Source organism: Heterocephalus glaber, unplaced genomic scaffold (genome assembly GCF_053883595.1).
Source record: "Heterocephalus glaber isolate CG9 unplaced genomic scaffold, H.glaber_assembly_v1.0 deba00001504, whole genome shotgun sequence".
In the NCBI taxonomy this organism is placed as follows: Eukaryota; Metazoa; Chordata; class Mammalia; order Rodentia; family Bathyergidae; genus Heterocephalus; species Heterocephalus glaber.
In genome coordinates, this window is record NW_028258324.1 from 5,318,227 (window position 1) to 5,344,513 (window position 26,287).

The 26,287-nt window shown below is 40.0% G+C and overlaps 1 protein-coding gene across 3 annotated transcripts in view; it reads left to right on the top strand.

The window, feature by feature from the left end:
- The window catches only part of Rad54l2 (RAD54 like 2), an 89,510-nt gene that overhangs the window by 45,161 nt on the left and 18,062 nt on the right, over nt 1-26,287 (top strand). For 2 of the 3 annotated variants that reach the window (XM_004834169.3, XM_004834170.3), the window contains 14 exons: nt 11,632-11,833; nt 12,936-13,075; nt 13,574-13,690; nt 13,993-14,219; nt 15,034-15,216; nt 15,355-15,488; nt 16,799-16,995; nt 17,855-18,197; nt 18,878-19,055; nt 20,184-20,435; nt 20,651-20,769; nt 22,012-22,130; nt 25,164-25,263; nt 26,030-26,235. In XM_004834169.3, coding sequence (XP_004834226.1) covers nt 11,632-11,833; nt 12,936-13,075; nt 13,574-13,690; nt 13,993-14,219; nt 15,034-15,216; nt 15,355-15,488; nt 16,799-16,995; nt 17,855-18,197; nt 18,878-19,055; nt 20,184-20,435; nt 20,651-20,769; nt 22,012-22,130; nt 25,164-25,263; nt 26,030-26,235 — 2,517 coding nt within the window. The remainder of the gene's footprint in view (nt 1-11,631; nt 11,834-12,935; nt 13,076-13,573; nt 13,691-13,992; nt 14,220-15,033; nt 15,217-15,354; nt 15,489-16,798; nt 16,996-17,854; nt 18,198-18,877; nt 19,056-20,183; nt 20,436-20,650; nt 20,770-22,011; nt 22,131-25,163; nt 25,264-26,029; nt 26,236-26,287) is intronic. The other variant, XM_021239417.2, reaches the window with a different exon arrangement.

The window sequence follows — 26,287 nt, forward strand, 5'->3', positions numbered from 1 at the left end:
AGTTTGGCTAAGGGTTTGTCTATTTTGTTTAATCTTTCAAAGAACCAACTCTTCAACTCATTCTTTGTGTTGCTTTTTTAGTCTCAATTTCATTTATTTCTTTTCTAATCTTTATAATTTTGTTCCTCATGGTCGCTTTGGGTTTGGATTGTTCATGTTTGTCTAGGACCTTGAGGTACATCATTAAATTATTTATTTAAGCTGTCTTTTTTTTTGTTTTTGATTTTTCTTTTTTGGTACCAGCAATTGAACTCAGGGCCTTGCACTTGCCAGGCAGGTGCTGTGCTGCTTAGCTACATCCACAGCCTGTGCTGTTTTTTTTTTTTTTTTTTTTTTTAATGTAAGCATTCCCCGCTATAAACTTTTCTTTTAGGACTGCTTTCATTTTGTCCAATAGGTTCTATTATGTTGATGGGCATTATTGCTTGATTTTAGGAGCTAATTTCTTCCGAGACCCATTGATATTCAAGAAGATATTGTTTAATTTTCATGTGTTTGCATAGTTTCTCTGGTTTCTTTTGCATTATTTTCTAGTTTCATTGCACTATGATCTAATGCCTGAGATAATTTCAATTCTTTTGCATTACTTTAGCATGCTTTATGGGCTAATATGTGGTCTATTTTGCAGTCCTATGTGCTCTTGAGAAGAATGTGTATTATCTTGTTGCTGGGTAGAACACTCTGTAAATATATATTAAGTCTGTTTGTGGTTTAATTTTGATATGTCTTTGCTTAGTTGATTTGTGACAGTGGGGTAGTAAGGTCCCCCATTACAATTGTATTGTTATTTATTTAATTTTCATGTCCAATAGTGTTTGTTTTATGACATTGGGTGCACTGGTGTTTGGTACATAAATGTTTATAATTATCTGTTCCCTTTGAATTGATGCCTTAATCACTATGTAGCGACCTTCTTTGTTTCTTCTGATCATTTTTGGCTTTAAATCCCCTTTGTCTGAAATTAGGATAGCTACTCCTGCCTTTTTCCAGGATCCTGTTACATGGAATATTGTTTACCATCCTTTGATTTTTGTGAATTTATTTTTGAATTAAATGTGTTTCTTGTATACTGCTTATCATTGGAGTTTGTTTCTTGATCCATTCTACCAATCTGGGTAGATTAGTATATTCACATTGAGAATTATTATTGAAAGATATTGACTTATTCCTGTCATTGCAGTTTTCCTGCTGTTGATTTTTTTCCCTTTTGTTTAGGGGCTCTTCCTGCCAGATGTATTAATTCTTTTTGAGTTATTGGCATTGTTGGCTTCATTGTCTCTAAAACATCCTTGATAGTTTTTTGTAATGCTGGTTTGGTGGCCGTGACTTTCTTGAGGTGCTCCTTGTTATGGAAATACCTTATTTCTCCATCAGTTTGTTTTGTTTTGTTTTATGTTGTTTTGAGACAGGGTCTCACTGTGTAGCCCAGGCTGGCCTTGAACTCATCATGATCCTCCTGCCTCATACTCCTGAGTGCTAGGATTACAGGCTTATAATGTATCAGCGTGCCTGGCTTCTCAATCAGTTCTGAAGGAAAATTTTCAAGGGTACATAAGTCATGGTTGGAATTTGTTATCTTTTTAGGTCTTGAAACACTTCACCCCAAGTCCTCCTGGCCTTTTAGGTTTGTGTTGAGAAGTCTGCTGTAATTCTAATGGGTTTACCTTTATGTGTGACTCGTTTTTCTTTAACAGCTTTTAAGATTTTATTCCTCTGATGGACTTCGGTACTTTGAGTATTATATGGTGCAGAGAGATTCTCTTTTGGTCATTGCAGTTTGGGATTCTATATGCCTCACTTATCTGTATGTTTCTTTCCCTGTATTTGGGGAAATTTCTGCCATTTGTTTCTTTGTCCTTACGCAAAACCATAATTATTGTAGCTTGTATTAGATAGTGTAAGCATAACCAGTTTTGTTGTTCTTTTTAAATTTTTGGGTGTGGTAGAGATTGAACCCAGGGTTTCATGTGTGGTAAGCATGCAGTCCAGCACTGAGCAATACTCCTAGCCCCTCAGCTTTGTTGTTCTTTTTTAAAATTCTCTGGATTTTGCTAGGATCTTTGCAATTTCATAAAATTTTAGTCTCAGCTTGTCAGTTTCTGTGAAAAAACAAATGAGATTATGAGTAGAATTGCATAAAATCTCTAGATCAGTTTAGAGTGATCATAACAATATTGTCTTCTATTTCATGAACATGGCATATGCTCTTATTTAGTTCCTTTAAAATTTGTCTTAGTAATGTTTTGAGAGGTTTGGGAGTGGTCTTTCCAGACCTTGCAGTCATTGGATGGCTGCCACTAAAGTAGCAATCAAACTGAAAGCCAAATTTCCTTTTATGATCTAGTAAGTTACACATGTCACTTCTGTCTCATTTTTTTGGTTAGAAGCAAATCACAAGCCTGCTCAGATTCAAGGGAAAAAAATAGAATTACCTCTAGGTAATTACAACGGCAAGGTCATACTCTAGAAAAGCATGGGAGTTAGAAGGTATTGTTGCATTCATTCTTGGAAAAAACAATATGGCACATTTCTATCCTCTGGCCACAGAGGATGGAAAATAAACTCACTGGCCTTTCTCCTTATTGCCTCTAATGTCTCCTCTCATTACAGCAAGAATGCTAAGCCCAAGACCTTGTCATCAAACTCAGAGCCATGAATGGTTATGGCTTGATATAGTTCCTTGAATCTACACCCTATGTCAGTTTCTCTAAATCTGAAGGGTTTTTTGGGGGGAGGGTACTAAAATGTCCATCAACATAAAATGTTGGGACAAGGATAAGATAGACACTGTCATTCAGAAAAGTGGGTGGGGTGTGGAAGGAATAAAAGGCATATGGTGGTCATTGATCCATGGCAATCCTGAAGTCCCTAGCTGAGACCTAGGATGTATGTAGCTCAGTGGTAGAGTGCTTGGCTAGCATGCCTGAGTCTCTGGGTTCAATCCCTAGTACTGCAGAAAAAAACAAATCAAAGAAACAAATCCTGAGCTGAGAACATTTTGCCCATCCTTGATTAAATCTCAACACAGGGTCTGACTCTTTAGGCCTTTTGGTTATATCTTCTGGACTCTTCTTTTTTTAAAAAAAAAATTTATTTTATTGGTACATTTTAGGTATACAATATAATGACATTCATCATTGGAAATTTGCACCTTTACATAATCTTTCTTGGTTCTTATTTTTTCTGGACTTTTAATTCTGTTCTCTTAGGAATGCTTCTTTTCACAAAGACTAGCCTGAATTCCAATTTAGTAGTTATCTCAGCCTACTGACTACCTCTAAAAGTTTTGAGGGCCAAGATTCAACAATGTTTTTTCTACACAATGACCATTATTTAATCAATTCACTAGGTATGTAAAGAACAAGGAAAATAGGATCTCTAGTCATGAAAAATATAGCATCTACTCAGGAGGTGAGGCAGGAGAAAGCTTGAGCCCAGGAGTCCAAGGTCAGCCTGGGAAACATCCAAGACCACATCTCAAAAATAAAAATGAAAAAAATATTCATCCAGATGAATATTAGTCTTAACTTAGATGGTCTATATTAGTCTGCCAGACAGGTCCTTCCTGAATCGCCAACCTTCAGAAACCAAGAGAAACAGTAAATGTTTTAGAGTGACTTATGACACAATAATAGTAATTGAAGCAAATGTGGTACCTTGGTGTTGCCACAATAAAAAAAAACTAAGCATGGCATTGTATTTGGAATTAGGTAATGAGTAAAAACTGGAAGGGCCATGAGAAGACAGGTAAGACAATCCTAAGGGACTTCAAAAAGATTATTGGTTGAAGATTAAAGGAAAAACTTAAAGGCATCTAAAAGAAAGAAGTGCTTACTACACCATGTCAAAAGTTTGGGAACCCTGTCACTTAAAGTAACGTGGAAAACAGAGTAGAGATCAAATCCAGGGGAGGCCTTTAAAACCTTTATTATAATCTCAGAAATATTTAAGGTACTGCCTCATAGTGACCTTAAAGGCATACACCTACCAGACCTTCTCTGTTAAAACAACGGAGCTTAGAAAAATCTTAGAGTAATTATCCCATGGCAGCCTTCCAGGAAGGCCAAGTAGAAAAGAGATTATCTCAAAGAAATTTGTGGGTCTGGCTTTTGTGTGATGAAGTGGATTATGTATTGACATATGAGTTTATAAAGGAATTTTATCAGTTTGAACTGAAAGGGACAAAGTATAAAACTAAAAAGGAATCTGGGCCCTCAAAGGGTTATTCTGTGTTTAATTTGGTGAGGAAACTTCATTCTGTTTTCCACAGCAAGTGTATTACTTCATATTCCCATCAACTGTGCTTGAGGATTCTAATTTCACCATATCTATGCCAAAACTAGTTTTCTGCAAGCCAACTTTTGAATTAATATTTATTTTAATTTTTATTAGTACATATTTGCAGTACATAATGATTACATTCATTGTGGAGAGTTGGCACATGTATATAACATATGTTAATTCTTTTTATATCTTCTTCCCTTCCCTCCCTGACCCCTGCCTCTATTTGGCTCCTTCCAATTTGCAAAAGATCTGTGTCTCTGTCTTTTATTACTGTATCTTTTATTTTATTCTTTATTTATTCTCTGGATTTCTTATATAAGGAAAACCATGAGTTATTTAAATTTGTGTGTCTGATTTATTTTTACTTAACATTATTGTCTCAAGGTGCATCCATTATCATACCAAAGACATCATCAACTTTATGGTATCTTTAACTCTTGGGAAGATTCCTAGAAAGGGAATAACTGGGTGGGGTGGATTGACTAATGGTCAACTTGTAATGCTGAGCTGAATTGAATCAGCATGGTCTGGGCATGGAGGATCCATCTGAAGACTGTTACCAATAGCCGTAGGAGAAGCTTGCTGCAGATGGTTTTCCTGATGTGAACTAGGCTGATCTCGACGGAGGAGAAGCTCGGAGAAGCTCGGAGAAGCTCGGAGAAGCTCGGGGCCTCGCTGTCACTGGCAGTAGGTGCTGTTTTTGTCAGGGGAACTCTGATCTTTACCATGAGCATCACTTCCTGGCTCCAAAGTGTATCCCTCAGCTTGGTGGCACACACCCGTCATCTCACCAGTGTAGATTTTCTGGCTTCCACCACTGGCCTTTGGGCTTTCCAGGTGCAGATCCTTAATACGGACAAGCATGCCGTGGGCTCTAGGCTTCTGGCTGGACTTGTGGAGGACATTGTCTTGGACTCTAAGCCTTTAGTTGGACTTGTGTGGGAAACTACTGGGATCTAGGTCCTCATCTGAATCCTTTGGGCTTCTAGTGTGCAGTTACTCTCTTGTACTCCTTTGCATTTGACTTTTTGAGTAATTATCATAAAATAATCTTATAAGTTATGTGTTCTGTATTTAATATATTTCCTTGCCTAAACCCAGACTACAACACTGGGTCAAATGGAATTTCTTTGATTAGTTTTTTGCAAAATCTCCCTACTGATTTTCATAGTTGTTCTACCAGTTTGCATTCCCACTAGCAATGTAGAAGGGTTTCTTTTCCCTTTATCATTGCCAGGATTTGCTCTTATGATATCTTCAGATTTTTTTTTTTTTCCTGGTACCAGGGGTCAAACTCAGGACCTTGCACTTGTGAGGCAGGCATGGTGCCACTGAGCTAAATCCCTAGCCCTATTATGATATCTTTAGGATGGCCATTCTTTCTGGAGTAAGATAGAATTTCAGTGTTGTTTAATTTGGATTTCTCTAATGATCAGAGATGTTGAACACTTTTCAATATATTTATTGGCCATTTATAATTCTCCTGAGAAGTATTTATTCATTTAAGTTGCCCATTGTTTGATTGGGTCTTTATTGGGGGGACTAATTTTTTAATTATATGTATTTTAGATATTGGTTCTCTGTCCAAGGCTGGCAAAATTTTTTTTCTCATTCTGTAGGTTGTCTCTTTACTCTGTAGGTTGATTCCTTTGCTGTGAAGAAACTTTTTAATTTGAAATAATCCCAGTTTTTGTTTCTTGATGTTATTTCTTGTGCAATTGGGGTTCTGTTCAGAAAGTTCTTGCCTATTACCTGTGTCCTCAATAATTTTTATCTATTTTATCTTCCAGAAGATTAAATGTTTCTGTTTTAATATTTAGATCTTTGCATCATTTTGAATTTAGTAGAGGGTGAGAGGTAGTGGTCTAGCTCTAATCTGCATGTGGATAGTCAGTTTTCCTAACACTATTTGGTAAAGTGTGTATGATTTTGACCCCATTGTCAACAATTAGATAGATGAATGTGCCTGGATCATTGTTTCTGCTTATTCTGTTCCCTTGATCCATACATCTGTTTTTGTGCCACATGCAGTTTTTATCACTGTAACTTTGTCATATCACTGAATTCCAGGGATTCTAATGCCTTTTACTTTGTTTTTGTTGCCCAAGAATCTTTTTGCTAGTCTGGGCTTCATCTGGTGCCATATGAAGTTTAGGATTTTTTTCTTCTAGTTTTGTGAAGAATGAATACTGTTGGTATTTTGATTGAGATTGCATTAAATCTTTGTATCAGTTTTGGAAGTATGGCCATGTGACAGTGTTGTGCCTATCCAGGAATAGGGGATATCTTTCCATTTTCTGATGTCCTCTTTAATCTCCTTTTCCCAAGTACTATAGTTTTTATTGTAGAGGTCTTTCGGTTCCTTTGTTTGGTTAATACCCCCTCCCCCCACTGGGGATGAAAGCTAAATCCCGGCCCCTTGTTTGGTTAATTTTTTTTTTTGGTTAATTTTTAAGTATTTACTCTTTCTTGAAGCTACTGTGGATGGTATTATTTTCCTAATTTCTTTCTCAGTTGGTTAATTAGTGGTGTACAGGAATGCTGTTGATTTTTGTTTCTTGATTTTGTATCCTTGCTACCTTGCTGAATTTGTTTATTCTAGGGATTTCTGGTGGAATTTTTGGGATCTTCTGTATAAAGTGTCATATCATCTCCAAATAAGGATAGTTTGACTTCTTTCTTCTCATACTTATTCCCTTTATTTCTTTATCTTGCCTGGTTTCTCTGGCTATTGTTTTGAGTATTATAGTGAACAGGAGGGGTGATAGTGAGCATCCTTGTCTTGTTCCTGATTTTAGAGGAAGGGCTTTCAGATTTTCCCTATTTAATATGATGTTTACCATTAGTTTGTCATAAATAGCTTTTATCAGATCGAGATATCTATACCTGTCTTCTTCAGGGTTTTTTATTTTGTTTTGTTTTGTTTTGTTTTTTGTACCAGGGATCAAACTCAGGACCTTGCGCTTGCGAGGCAGGCATGGTGCCACTGAGCTAAATCCCTGACCAAGAGGCCTACTTTGTATGTATGACCTTTTTAATGATTTGTTGCATTCTGTTTGCCAGTAACTTGTTGTGGATCTTTGCATCTATTTTCATTAAAAAGATTTGTCTGTAGCTTTTTTTTTTTTTTTTAAATCAAGTCCTTGTCTGTTTTGGGAGTCAAGTTAATGCTAGTATTACCGGGTGGCTCCTTCCAAACGTGGCTGGCCAAATAAATGCTACTGAGTTTTGTGGTGCTTCAGTCTCCTTCTGGAGTTGGATTGCAGGTTCTTCTTGTCTTGAACAAAGAATTAAAAAAAATTTTTTTTTTGGTACCAGAGATCGAACTCGGGACCTTGCACCTTCAAGGCAGGCGGCTGAACCACTGAGCTAAATCCCTGGCACAGAATTTAATAAAATGAGCAAAAAGTGGTGACACACTTTATTTGAAAAAGTAAAAGTGAAGAGTGAGGGAGAAAATAACCCTGCATAGCGAGCTTGAGCTGAATAAAGGAGGAAAAAGCAAGATAGAAAAAGTACATCCTGCAAGACAAAGGGCAGGCTATTGTGAGTAAAGCCACAATAGTGAGCTCCTCATGGCATCGGTGTCCTTTTATGCTGTCCAAATCTCGAAGAGACCCATGAGAACTTCTACATAAAGGTTTAGAGAGGTGCTGGGATCCTATGCCTCAGGCTGACGTCAGGTGTAGGCCATCCTGTTGAAAACCTTGAGTTCTCAAAAGAAGTCCATGTGCAGGGCTTTGGGAATAATTCAGTGCATTTGTTCTGAGATCTTGTAATTAACGGGTCATGCTTACTTCCCCAGCCAGTTTCACTGTACTCTAATCTCCTGTCTCGCTACCTTCAAGGAATGAGTTTGAAAGTACATTGGTACCTCAGTTCATGAACTTAATTTGTTCTATGATTTTAGAAAAGATGGCCAAAGGTGGGAAAGATGGTGGTGATCATGTTTATTACCCACTATGGAGTTTTCAAAGAAAAACAAAATTTTGCCAAATATTTATGTTTGCAAACCAAAGTGTTCCTGAACCTAAGTACCACTGTACTCCTTCTACTTCATTAATTGAAGTGTTTTTATATCTTCTTGGTTCAATTTTGGTAATTCCTATGCATCTAAGAATCTAACTGTTTCTTCTAGACACTTCAGTTTATTGGAGTACAAGTTTTCAAAGTGGTTACCAATTATCTTCTGAATTTTAGCTGTGTCTTGTGATTTTCCCATTTTCATTTCTGATTGCACTGGTATGGATCTTCCATTCTCCCCCTTTTTGGTCAGATTGGCTAAGGTTTTGTCTATTTTGTTCATTCTTTCAAAGATCCAGCTCTTCAATTCATTGATTCTTTGTATTGATTGTTATGTTTTGCTGCCCAGGCTAGCCTTGAACTCACAGCTATTCTTCTGGGCTTATATTGGTATTTTAGTCTCAATTTCATTAATTTCTGCTCTGATCTTTATAATTTCTTTTCTTGTACTAGCCTTGGATTTGGATTCTTTTTGTTTATCTAAGACCTGGAGTTCCATCATTAGGTTACTGATTTGGGTTCACTCTGTTTTTCTGATATGGGCATTCACAGCTATAAATTTCCCTTTTATTTTTAAAATTTTTTTTGGTACTGGGGACCGAGCTCGGGTCCTTGTGCTTGCACAGCAAGTGGCAAAACCACTGAGCTAAATCCCCGGCCCTAAATTTCCCTTTTAGGATTGCTTTCATTGTGTCCCATAGGTTCTGCCACTGGCATTATCATTTGATTATAGGAACTAATCTCTTTCTTGATTTATTCTGTGACCTATTGATTATTTAATACTTATATTTAAATCTCCACGTGTTCGCGTAATTTCTGTGGTTTTCCTTGCATTGCTTTCCAGTTTCATTGCACTATAATGTGATAATATGCATGGTATAATTTTATTTTTTTTTTTTGTTTTTAATCTAAGCATACTTATGGGCTAGAGTGTTATCTGTTTTTAAGAAAGTTCCATGAGCTACTGAGAAGAATGTATATTCTGTTATTGTTGGGTGGTACACTTTGTATGTATTTGTTCAAAGGTGTGGTTCAACTGTTAATTTTTCTGTGTTGATTTTTTTTTTTTGTCTAGTTGATCTATTTGTGATAGTGGGGTATTGAGATCCCCCATTATAACTGTGTTGGTGTTTATCTGGTCTTTTATGTCCAATAGTGCTTGTTTTATGGAATTAGGTGCACCAGTATTTGGGGCATATATATTTACAATTGTTATCTTTTCCTGTTTAACTGTTATCTTTACATCTTTTGAACAGTTTTGGCTTGAAGTCCACTTTGTCTAAATGTAGGATAGTTACACCTGTTTGTTTTTGGACTCCTGTTGCATGGACTTGTGTTTTCCATCCTTTGATTTTTAGTCTGTGATTTTCCTTTTGGTTTAAATGTGTTTCTTGATTACAGCATACTGATTTTTGATCCAGTCTTCCAGTCTGTGTCTTTTCATTGGGTAATCGAGACTATTCACATTGAGAGTTATTACTGAAAGTTAATGACATGTATATCCTTGCATTATTTTCCTATTGCTGATTTTTATTTCTTCTGCTTAATTGCTCACCCTACCAAGTGTGTTTATTCTATTAGACTTTTTGGCTCTGTTGGCTTCACTGTGTCTTTCTTAGGGTATCCTTGAGAATTTTTGGTTGCTGATTTGGTGGTCATGAATTTCTTTTTTCTTTTTTGGTACTGGGGATTGAACTCAGGTCCTTGTGCTTGCGAGGCAGGTGGCAGAACCACTGAGCTAAATCCCCGGGCCTTGTCATCAATTTCTTAAGGTGCTCTTGGTTATAGAAAGACCTCATTTCTCCATCAATTTTTTTTCTCCATCAATTTTGAAAGGTAGTTTTGGAGGATATATTAGTTTGAGTTGGAAGTTGTTTTCTTCCAGGACTTGAAGAACTTCCCTCCAAACTCTCCTATTCTCTTAATGTTTGCATTTAGAAATCTGCAGTAAATCTAATAGGCTTACCCTTATAGGTGATTTTTCTCTTAACAGCTTTTAAGATTTTGTTGGGCTTCTGGAGTTTTGACTGTAATGTATCATGAAGTTCTTTTCATGTTGTGGCCATATATGCCTTGCTTACCTGTATGTTGAATTCTTTCCCTATCCTTTCAAAATTTTCTGCTATGATTTCTATAAACAGATTTTTTAAGTCATTCATACCATCTTCTAATTTTTCCCTAATTCAGTTAATCTTAGATTTATCTTTTTGTGTCATCTAGAAACTCTTGGATCCATTTTCCATGTTCTCTTGTACTGTATATCGTCATCTGCATCAAACCTTTGCATTCTGACACTGTTCTCACATTGGTCACTTCCACCACCCATACTTTCAATAGAATTTTGGAAGTAAAAAGGAAAAATTGAAAAATAAAGAAAAGGAAGATGAGAAGGAGAAAAGTGAAATAAAAGATCCTATTATGGAGTAAAAGAAAATTAATAGCCTTAGATAAAGTAACAGAAAATAAAAAAAAGAAAGAAAAAGGAAAACCAGAGAACAAAATAAAGACAAAACAAAACAAAAATCCAGACCCAAAAACCAATGAAGAAAAAGAGAAGTCAATGCAAAAAACAATTCTTCTCTGCTTTTGAATGAATGGGTTCTTTCCAGGATCTGCAGTATTGGAACCCAACACATAGGCAATCACTGCTAAGACCTATTCACACTCACATTTTCATGTGTGAATGCTGAATCCTGTATCACCCTTCCTGCTTAAGTTGTGTTCAGATTCAGCTACAATGTTTTTGACACCCATAAGTTATAGGTTTTAGAGCATGTATCTTATCATATCAGGGGACCATGAAGTGATATTCTCCCTGTTGGCAGACAAGAGGTGAAGGAACTTGCTTAGCGTCACATTTGGAGCTGCATTTGGAACACAGCTGTTCATTCTCTGTGTCCTTCTTGTATCCTGAGTCTGTGAAGCCTCCTCTCTATGACTGTAGTGCTAAGTGATAGTAAGAGTGATGGCTGTCATTTGTAGTGGGCCTTTTCTGGGTCAGGCTTGGTTCTAGGCACATACATTATTTAGTCTTCACAACAACTCTGAAGTCTGAGTATCATTGTTCTCATTTTTTTTTCTTTTTTTTGGTACCGGGGATCGAACTTGGGTCCTTGTGCTTGTACAGCAGGCAGTGAAACCACTGAGCTAAATCCCCGGCCCTGTCTTCATTTTTCATAGGTATATATCTATCAACATTAAGAGAGATGTAACTTACTTTAGGTTACCAGCTAATAAGTTGCTGAGTTGAGATTCAAACCCAAGTGCATCATCCCTACTCTCCCCAAAGTAAAGAAAGCCATGTCTTTTTTCTTGGTTTTTCAGACCTATCCCTGGAAAACATGTGTGGCACTGAGCATGCCCAGGTGGGGGAAGATGGACAGCGGCCGCCACGGTGCACTTCAACTACCTCATCTCAGTCTGAGCCTTCAGAGCAGCTCAGGCACCACCAAGGCAAGATTCTAGCCTCAGAGGACCCCAAAAAGAAGAGAGCCCAGAAGCCCTCTCACATGAGGCGAAACATACGGTGAGCTGTGCTCTGGGCAAGAGGAGAGGGCAATGATACAGGTATTAACTTTGTTGTAAAGCTGACAGTAGCAGGACTGGTTTGGATAGGAGAGTCCTCTCTCTAAAGGAGAAAAGGGCCCAATCCTGTGCCCTTAATTGACAAGGTGAGCTCAGGACCACTGGGAGGGGCTGTTTGAGGGTGCAGGAAAAATGTTAAACAGGGTCCTGGATACTTTGAAACCTCAGGTCACTCAGACATCCAAGGAAGTTATATGTGGTGGCCCAAGGATGATAGGGTGTTCTCAGTTAGATTTTCTGTTTCTTTCTTTATTATTCCTTATATCTGAAAACAAGAAAAGATTTAAAAATTTTATTTTTTTAGAATGCAACTTCAGATTGGAGGTGAGGAGTGGCTGTCTGGCCCAAAGCAGTTCTTCTTCCTTGAGCTAAAAGATAAGATGAGGGAATGTGAACTTTTTAAATTATCCAAATGGCCAACAATCCTTCCTTCTGCCAAATAACCACTAGTGCCATTGAAAGGAGAGAGATAAATGATTATTTTCTTCTGCTCCACTTTTTCTTTTGTTTCGTTTTTTTTTTTTTTTGTGGTATCGGGGATCGAACTCGGGTCCTTGTGCTTCCGCAGCAGGCGGCAAAACCCCTGAGCTAAATCCCCGGCCCTCCACTTTTTCTTTTTTTAAAAACATATTTACAACTTGATAGTATTACTCTAAGCTTGAGAATAAAGACATAGAATCCCTGATTTTACTTTTCTATATAACAGCTTTGTTTTTAATACTTTCAATTTTGTGAATCATATTACTCTGTTTTACTTTATCTGTTATGTGCAGAGACAAGATGGCAAGTATATCTATCAGGAAGTTAAATAATATGGAAAATATATTAGCCTAGAACCACCTGAACTTGAACCAACCCCCTTCCCCCATTCTGCCCATTTTATAGGTTTGGTGGGCTGAAGTGGCCTCTCCTCTCCACTTAGTTCTTTGAATCCAGCAATGGTAATTTCCCTCTTTAGCTTGCCATTACATTGCTGACATCATTTTTTTTTTCTTAAATATGGCTGAACTCTGAAGTGAACTCAAGTGGTCTCTCTTTTTCAGAAAGCTACTCCGGGAGGATCAGTTGGAGCCTGTTACCAAAGCAGCACAGCAGGAAGAGTTGGAAAGAAGGAAGCGCCTGGAGCAGCAGAGGAAAGATTATGCAGCCCCCATTCCCACCGTTCCCCTGGAATTCCTCCCTGGTGAGCAAAGGAAGTGGCAGAAAAGACCCTAGGCTCCCACAGTGGTCAAAGACAGATATGGAATAAGATTGTGGCCTCTCTGGAATCTGTTAAAGTCATTCAGCTTGTGAGTTCCAGGCTAGTTTGAGTACATAGCAAGCTTGAGGCTAGCCTGAACTACATAGTGATACCCTGTCTCTTAAAATGGGGTGGGGAGATTGTGGGTAAACAAATGTGCCATCTCAGATTGATTTTATTGAGATTTTTGCCTGTAGCTTTGGATCTTAACATGCCAAGAGATTAGTAGCTTTTCTAATTGTCAGGAAGATAACAGGAAGAAAACATTAGTAGAGAAAAGGAATTTGGAAAGAGGCCTGATGTTTTTGAGGTGCCTTCTGCTTTTCTTCCCAGTGGATACTCCCTATGACAGAAGCAAACTAGGTGGGGTGGTGAATCATTTTGGGAAAAATGTTTGAGCTAAATGTAGTTTGATGTTCCTTTCCTTCTTTCTTTTCCTAGAAGAAATTGTCTTAAGAGCAAGTGATGGTCCTCAATTGCCTCCACGGGTCTTGTCCCAGGAAGTTATTTGTTTGGACAGTAGCAGTGGTAGTGAGGATGAAAAAAGCAGTCGAGATGGTAAGATCAAGTCAGAGGTGCCTCCCTTTTCTTCTGACCAGATGTTCATCTTGAGATCAGCTGTCCTTTTGAAAAAGAGTTCACTCCTTCTTCATTGAGGCCTAGCTTTGACAGTTTTCTCTGAGTCATCTTAGTAGTTACATGTTTTCTCTTTATCTTAACTTGAAGCTGGAAGAGGGAAATTAAAAAAACAAACAAAATTTTTATAAGAGATGACAAATTCTAAGTTTCTATGCTCTTAACAATCAGCAATAAGTAATCTCTTCTCCTTGGGTTTTTGTTTTGTTTTTTTGCTGCCTCAGAGGTGATTGAACTGAGTTCTGGAGAGGAGGATACTCTGCACATTGTAGACAGCAGTGAGTCTGTCAGTGAGGAGGACGAGGAAGAAGAGAAGGGTGGTACTCATGTGAATGATGCCTTAAACCAGCATGATGCTCTTGGGCGAGTCCTTGTCAACCTCAACCACCCTCCAGAGGAGGAGAATGTCTTCCTGGCCCCACAGTTGGCACGGGCCGTGAAACCTCATCAGGTACAACAAATCTTGTCTCTTCTTCTCTTTCTTTTCTGTATCCTTGCTGGGAACATTGCCTGCTGGTGATTGTTAGCTTTGAAGCTGGTGAATACTTGTTTAATCTTATGAGTAGCTATTGGAAAGGCTTGATACTTTCTCCTAGCAATTGATTGCTTCAAGATTCCCTTGAGTACAAAGGGTGGGTAAACAGAAGAGACAAGTTTGGGGTTTCCCTTTTTGGGCAGAAGTTAGTGGGAACTTTTAGCCTCACAGTTTTATGCCACCTCCTGTGGGATCAGCAAGGAAGAGCTTCAGAGGCTTTCTGGAGAGTAGTGCATTGATTAGGATGGCACGGATCCAGAAGAGATATGAGAGTCAAATGTTAGGGGAGCTTTACGCTGCTTGGGAGCAGAATAGTTTGTATTGCTCCAGATCCTAGAACCCAGGACCAGTGAGTCAAAGTTCCATGAAGACACAGGTTAAGGACTCTAACGTCAAAAACTCTTTATGGAATGGGCTGCCTAGAGGCAGTTCCCTCCCCAAGGCTGAGGGCAGCCAGACTGAATGAAAAAACTTGTTAGAAATTTGGTACTGCAGAGTCTATAATCAGATGGGACATTGTACCAGGTGAATTCTTCTCTGTGTTTTCTCCAATATGACAGCACCAGACAATAGACTAGACAGGTACAGGGAAACTTCTTTGTCCATCCATACCATCTATCTGTTATCATACCTGCACATTGACTTAATTCTGACTGATTCCTAAGTGAGTAACACTAGAGTACTGTTCTTTGCCAGCCTCTCTCACATTTTTCTGTTTGTCGTTGGTCAGATTGGTGGGATCCGGTTCCTGTATGATAACCTAGTGGAGTCCCTGGAGAGGTTTAAGACCAGTAGCGGCTTTGGCTGTATCCTAGCCCACAGCATGGGTCTGGGGAAAACTTTGCAGGTGATCTCCTTCATCGATGTCCTCTTTCGCCACACACCAGCCAAAACCGTCCTTGCCATTGTGCCGGTAAGAGTTTTTGAGAAGGCTCTGCTTAGTCATCTAAAGAGCTCTGGGTTAATGTTTTCATTCAGCACTAAAAAGCTTGATAAGCTCAGCTTTGAGCTTATTTCTTAAAACGTTTTTTTGGACTTGGCTTTCTGATAGGTCAATACTCTCCAGAATTGGCTGGCAGAGTTCAACATGTGGCTCCCAGCTCCTGAAGCCCTTCCAGCTGACAACAAGCCTGAAGAAGTCCAGCCTCGGTTTTTTAAAGTCCACATTTTGAATGATGAGCACAAGTAGGTGGCCTGCCTTCTCCTTTCTGCCCCATTTGTTTGAGATTTCTCCCGGGGACCCAGATGTCAGGGTGGTCTCTTTGAATATGTACCTCATCCTCCCAGTTTCCTTTTGGTTTCTTGATATATCCCTTTTTCTGTTCTTGCTACTCACTTTTTTTTCTCCTTTACCTAACTTTTCAGTGAAGCCAGAGTTATGTAGCCTGGGAAATTTCATACGTTCTGCTTTAGGATGCTTTTATAGCTTGAAAAAATGCAGACATGGTTACATTTTCCAGTGTACAAAGTAATAAAATTCAGCATGATAGAATGGAACTTATGGTCTTTTAACTTTTTACATTTATTTTTTTCTTAGCAATCTAATAATCTTGTCTTTTAACCACTGATTTGTAGTTGACTTTAATGGTACAACTTCCAAACCTTTGAAAGGTGTGTAGATTTAAATAAAATTATTTATACACTATTTCCATTCTATAATGTCAACCTGATTTCCTAAAATCTAAAGCTACTTCTTGTCATGACTAACTGAAAACACAGCTTTATTTTCTGCAGATGCTACTTTTTGTGATTGCTGGTCACACACATTAACAAGTGGTTGATCAGTGCTCTGCTTTCTTAGATTTCAGGACTTCTAGTCTACATGTGGTTAATGAAACAAAGTGAGGGCTCAGTGGTTAGGAGTCGTGTGACTGTGCTGAGAGTCATCTCTGCTGTCCTTGCCCCTGTACTATTTTTCATTGTCCTTTATCCACTGCAGCCTGGGGAGGTGAGATGTAGAATATTGCCTTTCTTTCTGTTACCTTGTGTTTGTCAAAGGAATAACTTGGAGTGCTCTCTTGAATGTTGGATTGTAGTCCTGAGTGTACATCCAAGGGAGTTATCGTTCTCTCTTGCCTTCTGTCATTGAATTACTATGTTTCTTACTGTTTAACCATCATCAATAATCAGATGCATCCTCAGTGCAATTAGTATTTCTAGGATACTTGGAAAGTCTTTGGGCAACTGGCCAGTCCTTACTTGCTGCCACATGAAATCTCTGGCAATAAGAAGTTCTGAATGGACATCAGTATATCTTTGATTATGAGGAATTCTTCCTGAGAAGCAGCAGAAGTAGTAATACTTTCTCCCTCTGTGTGTTTTGTTATTGTTGTTGTTGTTGGTACTGGTGATTGAACTTAAGGCCTTGCACAAGCTAGGCAAGCAAGCACCCTACCACTGACCTATATCCTCAGTCCATACCTTTAAGAAAGCAAGATGAACTTTATTGAGATATAATTCACATCTCACATAATTTTCTCTGTTTACTCTTGCAGGACGATGGCATCTCGTGCTAAAGTGATGGCTGATTGGGTCTCAGAGGGAGGGGTGCTGCTGATGGGGTATGAAATGTATAGACTTCTCACTTTGAAGAAATCCTTTGCCACAGGTAGACCTAAGAAAACAAAGAAACGCTCTCACCCAGTCATCATTGATCTGGATGAGGAAGATCGACAGCAGGAGTTTCGGAGAGGTGGGCAGCCTATTCTGGAAATACTTTCAGGGGGATTTCAGGAAAAAAGAAATAGTGACTGCTAATAGGACCTAGTCAGATACGAAGCAAAGCACATTATTGATGTGAATTGTTATCATGAACCAAAAATCCTCATCTCTAATCTGGGTGGGACAACTTCTAGTACCACCCTGAGGGAAGACTCCCCTGTCTGTCCCTGTTTCTCTCACAGAACAAAGGCGAGTAACCACTCCATTTACTACTTCCTAGAGATGTTCAGAGAAGGCATTATGAAAATATAAAGAATTTAAATCATTCATATAAAGACAGAAAAGTAGTAATGTTTGTAAATTTATAAAACTACTTTTCGCAAAAACCATTTCACCCATAGTTCTAGTTTTATCGCCACCCCCAACCCATCCCCCACCCCACCCAAGGAGCTTTTGCCCATTTGAGGAAGAAAATTTTAAGGGTTTAGAGACTGTTTATTTTATAGATCTCTTTATCTATAAGATTGCTTGTTCTAGGTTTGCTTCTGTGGTAGAGCTGGGATGAACTTTCCATTTAGCAATGACTGATGAGTAACTTTGGGAAGACCTTGTCCTCTAGCTAGCTCCTACCAGGCAGCCCTCAGAAGGAGCCAGGACAAAATAAGAAAAGGATAAGGGATATTTATTGCAAGGGTCAGTGGCCAGGTTAGTGTCACATCAAACACAGGGGAGCTTGGATGGCTGGCTCCCTTTCGCCAATGGGGGCTGACTCTTGCTTTCCTGCTTCCTTCATTTCTTCTGTCTCCTCCAGGGTGCTCCCCTACTTCTCATATTATTGACTAAGAACAGGCCCTCTTACCCTCTGACTCCGGATCCTCTTCCCTCCCTAGAGTTTGAGAAGGCCTTATGCCGCCCTGGTCCTGATGTGGTAATCTGTGACGAGGGACACCGCATCAAAAACTGCCAGGCCAGCACCTCCCAGGCTCTGAAGAACATACGCTCTCGTCGCCGGGTGGTGCTGACTGGGTACCCCCTGCAGAACAACCTTATCGAGTACTGGTGCATGGTGGACTTTGTACGCCCAGATTTCCTGGGCACTCGGCAAGAGTTCAGCAACATGTTTGAACGCCCTATCCTGAATGGGCAGTGTATTGACAGCACACCTCAGGACGTCCGCCTCATGCGGTACCGGAGTCATGTCTTGCACAGTCTCCTGGAGGGGTTTGTGCAGAGGTGAGTCAGGCTTAGGGCTCATTTTCTGAATCCTCACAAATGCTACGGGTATGCCAAAGCCATTTTGAAGGGGAGATGTTACATTAAGATGGCCCCTTCCTAGTGGGCACTAGTAAAACTTTCCTTTGTGTAAATAGCTAGCAGATCATGGATATCTACTATTTCAGTCCTCTGAAAGTTTGGCCTAGAAGCACTTTACTCAGAAGTTATCTTTAAAGTTACTAAAGACACCTGCTTTACTTTCTGAGCAAAACAACAGAGAGCTGGTTTGGTTGAAGGAATAGAAGTGTGGTTCAGGGGTTTGGCTTTACTAGTTTCTGCATCAGTAGCTAAAACTCAGGCTAGTCAAAAGCAGGCTCTCATTTTCCCTGTTAAGTTGGCATATGTGGAAAAAATCTCAGAGAAGCAGCTCTGAATTGGAGTTAGAATCTGCAGTTCCTTTGGTCTTTGCCACCCAATCAGTCATGAACTGGGACAAGTCCATCTGTCTCCTTGCTTTAGTTTCCATCCTTAGATGAGTTTCTTCTCATAGTGCTGAACCACTCTGCACTGTAGTGTGGTGCACCATTACTCCAGTGCTTGTTAAGAGCTTTAAGAGAGAAGTGTGACAGGAGTACAAGGCCCTGTTTTTATCCTGCATTGACTTCTTCTGGCCACTGCTGATCTGTTTCCCTCTGTAGGAGAGGCCACACAGTGCTGAAGATTCATCTCCCTGCCAAGGAAGAGAATGTGATCCTGGTGCGGCTCTCTAAGATCCAGAGAGATTTGTACACACAGTTCATGGACCGCTTCCGAGACTGTGGTAGCAGTGGCTGGCTGGGGCTGAACCCTCTTAAGGCTTTCTGTGTGTGCTGCAAGGTTTGTTGGGGCCTTCAGAAAGACTGGAATGGGGACTAGAGATGCACATAATCCCTAAGGATTTTTTTCCTCCTGGGGACCTGGATAAAGTCAGAGGAGCTACCGCAGTTCACTGCATTGGAGTCTTCCTTGGGGGTTCTACAGAGAGATGCGCTGATTGTGTATCATACAATTCAGGGGCTGCCACTCAGAATGTAGTGTGATGCCTCCTGCTGTAGTGCAATTCAGCTGCATAACTTGTTATAGCAAACTCAAGAAATCACTTTCTCACAGATTTTTTTTAACTTGGAAAAGGGGAGTTGTAGAGGAATATTATGGTGGTGGTGTTTTTGACTGCTAATATAATCAGTCTTCAAGAAATATATAGCTTAGACAGTTGTTAGGGTTATCGTCCATCTGATGTGTTGATGTAATCAGGTTGCAATCTCTCTCATCCTGTTACTGAGGGACCTGTTTCTTTGACTTGCTATCTCTGATTACACTCTCAGCAGATTTGTTAGCTGTTATTCTTGATTGACCACTACTTCAATAAGTTATTGGAAAATGCATGTCTAGGGACAAATGGACTTTCAAAATATTTCTTTTGTAGCCATAGTCCTAGTCTAGAGCTAGGAAACTGAAGCAAAAGTGGTTTGTGACAGTGCTTTGGGGCCACTATATCCATCATTCCTCCCCTCTCCCAGGAACTCTACCTCTTGCCAGGAATAGTCCCTGAAATGACATCTGATCAGTTATCTATAAGTCAGATACATTTTGTTCATAGGGAGAAGTTAGTCTCGATTCAAACAGTAACCATGAAGTGAAAACAAAACATTATTTGAATAAGAATGCAAAACTTATTTTTTTAAAAAAGTTCAAAGCTTGTGACATAGCTTTTTGATTATATACCAAACACACTGATATTGCCCTCAATAAGAACTTTCCCTTTCTTGTGTCATGGTCGTCAGAGCTGGTAGTGAGATTTAATATGCTGGCTCTTTTGAAATGATTGGGGGCACATAAATTTTTGTTATGATAGCATGTTCTGTGGAAGATGTGTGTTTGAGCAAGTACATGTTTTTAGATTCCCTGGGACAACCTAGGAGTGTTCTGCGTCCTTTATCCTGTCTCCCTTTCCTTTAACCTCAGATCTGGAATCATCCTGATGTGTTGTATGAAGCCCTTCAGAAGGAGAGCCTGGCCAATGAGCAGGACCTAGATGTGGAAGAGCTCAGCTCAGCAGGGACCAGTGTCCGCTGCCCACCCCAGGGAACAAAAGTCAAAGGAGAGGATAGCACTTTGGTTTCCTCAGTGGGAGAGGCAACCAATAGCAAGTTCCTACAAGGAGTTGGCTTCAACCCTTTCCAGGAGCGAGGCAACAATATTGTCACATATGAATGGGTGAGTCAAGCAGGTCCTTTAGTAGCCATAACTACTTCTGAGAAGGGACGGTGTATGGGCCACCTGGGGAGAAGACGGAGTGCAAAATGTACTGCACTGCCAAGGTCTGCAGGGAAGTATAAAGGTGGCCAAGCCACTGCCTTGGAGAGAGAGAATTTTATTTCTAGTCATCTGGACTTAGACCTGCTTTAAGCTGCCTTATTTCTCTTTTACAGGCCAAGGACCTTCTGACTAACTACCAAACTGGAGTCTTGGAGAACTCTCCCAAGATGGTACTGCTTTTCCACCTGATTGAAGAAAGTGTGAAACTTGGGGACAAGATCCTTGTGTTCAGGTAGGAAGAGAAATTCCAAGTTCAGGCTGTGTGTCTTTGGTGAGGATTAACAGAGCCCCTGCAGAGTGAGGCCAACTAGGCTCACTCTAGCCCCCTTATTTTTCTCCATGCCCCTGCAACTAAGCTCTTATTGTGAGGGCCTTCCTCCATTCTTCCTCCCTCTCCCTCTCCCTCTGCCCCTCCCTTCCTCCCCTCCCCTCTGTTCTCCCTCCCTCCCTCCCTCCCTCCCTCCCCTCTCTTCAAGCTTCTTTCTTTACCCAATACAGTTTCTACACTGGACAATTTAGAACCCCGGGCCGACATTGAGGTTTACAGTCTAATCCTTCAAACTGTGACCCAGACCAAATTTGGCTTCTGGCTTGATTTTGTTCAGCTTGAGAATTAAAAATAATTTTTATGTTTTTAAAGGGTTGTAAAAAAAAATTTCAAAGAATGTGCAGCAGAGAGTGCATGTGGTCTATAAAGCCTAAAATGTTTGCTATTTGGCCCTTTTATAGAATACATTTGCAGACCCCTAGTCTAATCTGCTTCCATCCCTCCATAACCCGTTTTAAAAAGCTTTGTATGTAAGGGCAAGTGAGTGATGTGATTGGGTCTAGAGTCACATTCTTGGTCTGGCTGGAGCTTTGGGTTTCAAGGCCCAACTCCTCAGGAAAATACATATAAAGTAAATTGCTTCTCCTTCTTTATTCTGACCAGATTATGCCCTAAAGAACGCCAAATAGTAGGACCCAGAGTGAGAGCTGGAATGGGAGCCTCAGATTAAAGGGTTTCCATATGTGACATAATTTGAGAATGAAGAAATGATTCTAACTGGAGGGCCACTGGTTGTCCTCTTGATTTTAAGGATCACTTCTGAGGAGATTGTTTGTAATTCTGACTCTCTTAGAAATAACCCTAATATTGACTGTGGCACAGTCAGATTTAATGTATATTCATATGGTGTTGATATGTAATGTTGAATGCTTATTGGAACATTGAGCTAAACCTCAACATTTTTCAGTGGAGGAAGTAAGGAATGGAGAGACTATATTTTCAGTAGGGTGATGGTAATTAGTATTGGATGACTCTGCCCCCAGTATAAGTTAGGGAGAATACCTTTGGTTGTTCTTGGTGGTTACCTCGCATGGGGAGTAGGTTATGGGAGCTCCCACTGTCAGAATTTGCACAGTGTGTGGGCCTATTGGGAACAAGGTTTCCTTGGGTCTGGGAGCCATCTGAATAACACGTTTTCCCTTTCAGCCAGAGCCTTTCTACCCTAGCTCTCATTGAAGAGTTCCTAGGGAAACGAGAAGTTCCCTGTCTGCCTGGTGTAGAGGGGCAAGGAGGACAGAAGTGGGTTCGAAATATCAGCTACTTCCGTGAGTTCATGGCTGCTTTGTTCTTGCAGCCTTGGCAAGATCTGTTTAAGGGTTTCCTTTTCATCTCCCCTCTTTTCTCTTCTCCTACTGTACTCTCCATCAAGTGTGCAAAAATATATGTGATTAGCCAAGGAGAAGGGAAATACTAAGAATGAGCTGTTATATGTAAGTCACTATAGGAGCTGAGGAGCTTGGGAGAGAGACATGGGGAGTATAGAGAAGTAGAAAGCATAGGCCTCATCTTCATTTGAGATGTAATAACTCAGGGGCAAATACTAAGTATCACCAGGAGGTGAAAGGAGGGGAGGAGAGTGAGTATGTAAAAAGTATGTAAGATGTGTTGTGTATGTGTATCAATTCCACATAATGAATGTAGTAATTATGTACTGAAAATGTACTAATAAAAATTTTAAAATGCTAAGTAGCAGCAAATGAGTGCCAAAACAAGTTCTAAGGAAGGCACTGTGGTAAGGATGATTAGAGAAGCCTTCTGTAAAAGATGGGGAGAATTTGAACATACAGAGGTTGCATGGCCTGAAGATCATTGCAGGTAGAAATTGCAGAGTGAGCATAAGCCTAGATTATGCTTTGTTTTTTGGGGAGATGATACCTCAAGGGGATGAAAATTGTGAGCATGTGTGTGGTGTGTGTGTGTGTGTGTGTGTGTGTGTGTGAAAAATCAATTTTAAAAATGCGTATAAGTCACAGATAACACGTACATAAACAGATATATAGTATATCTGTAGCATTGAAATTTCATGGAAGACATGGTCTGATTGGGCCCTTTAGGGGAATGGTAATGGAAAAAAAAGTTGAGAAATACTGACCTCAGCTCTGACATCCAGGCCGTATGTCAGATGTTGGTTGTAGAGGCTGTCTGTGTATTGTGTATGTCTAGCGGCATCCCTACTTTCTACTCACTAGATGTCAGTAGCATCTTCAGTTTTGACAACCATAAACATCTGGGCATTGAAAATATCCTTTGGGGAGCTGGAGAGTGGAAAAATCATGTTTTTTGTGAATCTCTGGCCTAAAGGAAGGATTCAGAGTAATGGAGGTTTACGGAGTGGTGAGGAGAGCCCTAGCACAGGGTCTCACTTAGAGCTTGCTTTTATGATTAGGCTTGCCCCATGAGTCAGTGGTTAGCTGTGTTTCAAAACTTTGAGAGGGCTGAGGATGTAGCTCAGCGGTGAAGCCCATGCCTGGCAAGTGCGACACCCCGAGTTTGATTCCTGGTAACAAAAACACAAAAATTGTGCGAACTTAGGTTGGAAAGGTATGTTGGGGTCCTGCTTGAGCCCTAATACCAGGCAATTAAACTGTTGCTTCCTACAGTGGAATGATTCAGTTCTCTGTCTGGTATTTCAAACCCTAAGCTTTTGCCCTTTAGTTTACCTAATCTGACAAAGTTGTCCCTCCTTTCTTATTTATGCTGCTTCTTAACTGAAGGTATTTTTTTCTCTTCCTTTTGCGTTCCCCTCTTTTCATTATTGTGTCCTATCCCACTGTTTGAGGTCTATTTCTTTTTTAAAAAATTTATTTAAAAGACTATGCATTTAATTGTTAGATATATTCACAGTTATCAATTTGTTATATCATTTCCAAGAACTCATAACTCTATAGACTAGGAAGTTTTCTTCTCTAAAATTGCCAAGTTCTCCTTCTTGATGTAGTTTCTCATGTTCTAACTGTGATTTCACTTCTTTTGTTTCTGTTAGTTCCTTCTGTAGTGTTCTAACCTTATTTTCCAATTTTTTAGTTTTCCCTATAAGCAGTTCATCATGATCTTTTTAAAGTTCTATTGGTTTCATATGCATGTAATGCCTCCCATATTTTTAATACACTAACAAAACCTTTTTGTTCCATTGTAAATTGTTCAAACAGCAGCAACATATTCTCATACTCAGAGTAAAGCAGTTCACAGTCCTCTGAGGCTGTTTCAGATGACCGAGATAAGTCATCAAGGTCATCCACACCATCTATCTGTGCTTTGACCTTGCTCTTTTCATTAGATGTTTTCCTTGTGGACCTCCTTTCATTTTCTTCTTTTTTTTTTTTTCCTTAAATTCTTTTATTGGTACATTTTAGGTATACAATACGTTTAGATTTCTCATTGGGAACTTGTACCTTTACATGGTGTATCTTGGCCCTTCTTTCATTTTCATCTGTGTCATGGAAGTTGCAACCACCCTTCACTTGTAGTAGGCCAACAGAAAGGGAATTAGCCTTCTCAAACACTGAGGAACTCACAGATTCTGTGGAACTCCACTGTACGTTTCCATTTTTCTTTACTTCCCTCACAGCCAAGGCAGGGCCACTGTCATGTTCTTCATTCTCCTTAATAGGAAATTGCTGGTTATCAGCTCTTTTCTATCCACAGTGGTAATAGTGCCACTACATTTGTTTTCTGATACTTCCGTGTCATTATTTATTTGCTTCCTTTTTTCTTCAACCTATTCCTGGCTATTTTCACAACCATCAAGCCTTTTTTGCTCTTCTTCTGGTTCTTTTTTTACACCTTTATAGTGAACATCCTTATATCTGATATGTCTTCATCCACTCTTCCGGCAACTTTTTTAAAATCTTTTTTTTTTTTTAAGGCAGTCTGGGCAGGTGGAGCAGCGCCCAGGGGATCTGGGCTGTGGCCAGCGAGGGACGCCCCGGCTCCTGCCTGCTCCCTCGAGGTCTATTTCTTTTAAGTTTCCTTTTAGTTCTTAGTCTCAGAAGCTTGTTAAAAATGCAGTTATTTAGTAGAGAAATAATATCCATATCAAAACACTTAGTCTTGCCACAGGGCTGAGGTAGAGGTTTTGAGCCAGTATTTTCTAAGCTCCCTGAGTCTTGTGCACTCTTCAATTTAGGAATGTTGGCCTTAGATTTCACTGAAGGACAGATTTAGTTTTTAATCCTTGTAGCAGGAGAAAATTCCCTGAGAGATTGTAACATTGTATACTTTAGATCCCCAGGAGGTGGATCTTGCTGAGTTCCCCTGTCCTTATCTATCCACTTCTCATGGCTTTCCTTCCTTCCTAGGGCTGGATGGTAGCACCCCCGCCTTTGAGAGGGAGCGGCTCATTACTCAGTTCAATGACCCCAGCAACCGAAGCACCTGGCTATTCCTTCTCTCCACAAGGTGGGCAGGGCTGGGAGCAGGGGGTGTGCTCAAGCAGTTGGCTTATCCAAATCTCAGAAGAGATGTGCTTGGGTGTGTGATGTTTTTGAGGTTGGAGAGGAGCTATTTAAAAGAGTGGTGGTGAACCCACGGCACATGTGCCACACCGGCTATTTGTTACCATTGAAAGCTCTAAAAGGTTCGCCATCCCTGCCCTAAAAGGAAGTTGTAGAAGGACAGTCATAATGTTACAAAGTTCCTCGAGACCTTCACTAACAGTGCTCATGGTTAGCCGCAGAATAGTTTTGAGAGAAAAGCTTAAACAATGTGAAGAATGTAAAAACAGTTTAAAAAGTGAAAAATACAATGTAACTTTAAAGAGCTGATGGCATTGTATGTCTCATGGCAGGCACCTAAAAGACTATGCTGCCTTCTGTCATCAGAATGCCCTTGGCAGGATATGAACTTCTCATTCCTCTCAGTAAAAACATTGGAAATGTCTGTGCACAGAAGTTTTCCCTCACCAAGGGACATTACTCTGGGGCCAGGTTGTAGAGAACTTATTGTCAGAGACGGGTGGAGAGTTATAGGCACTGCTGTGTTGTATTTCGGGGCATACTTTTTAGTGCTTGAGAAACATACTGTTTATCAGCAGGAAAGCAAAATCCTTGGGCATATTATGCTTAGGACAGAAAGAATGATGTTGGGGTAGGAATCAGAGGGCAATCTGATTTAAAAGCTATCTTTAAGATTGAAGGCTTTGTGATTGTTGGCTTGTGTTTTAAAGGGCCGGATGCTTGGGTGTGAATCTGATTGGTGCCAACCGAGTGGTGGTGTTTGATGCTTCCTGGAACCCTTGCCATGATGCCCAGGCAGTATGTCGGGTATACCGTTATGGCCAGAAAAAGCCCTGTTACATCTATCGCCTGGTTGCTGATTATACCCTTGAAAAGAAGATCTATGACCGTCAGATCTCCAAGCAGGGAATGTCAGGTGGGCTGTCTTCTCAGCTGTTCCAGAGGCACATCTAATATAGGCTGCCTTT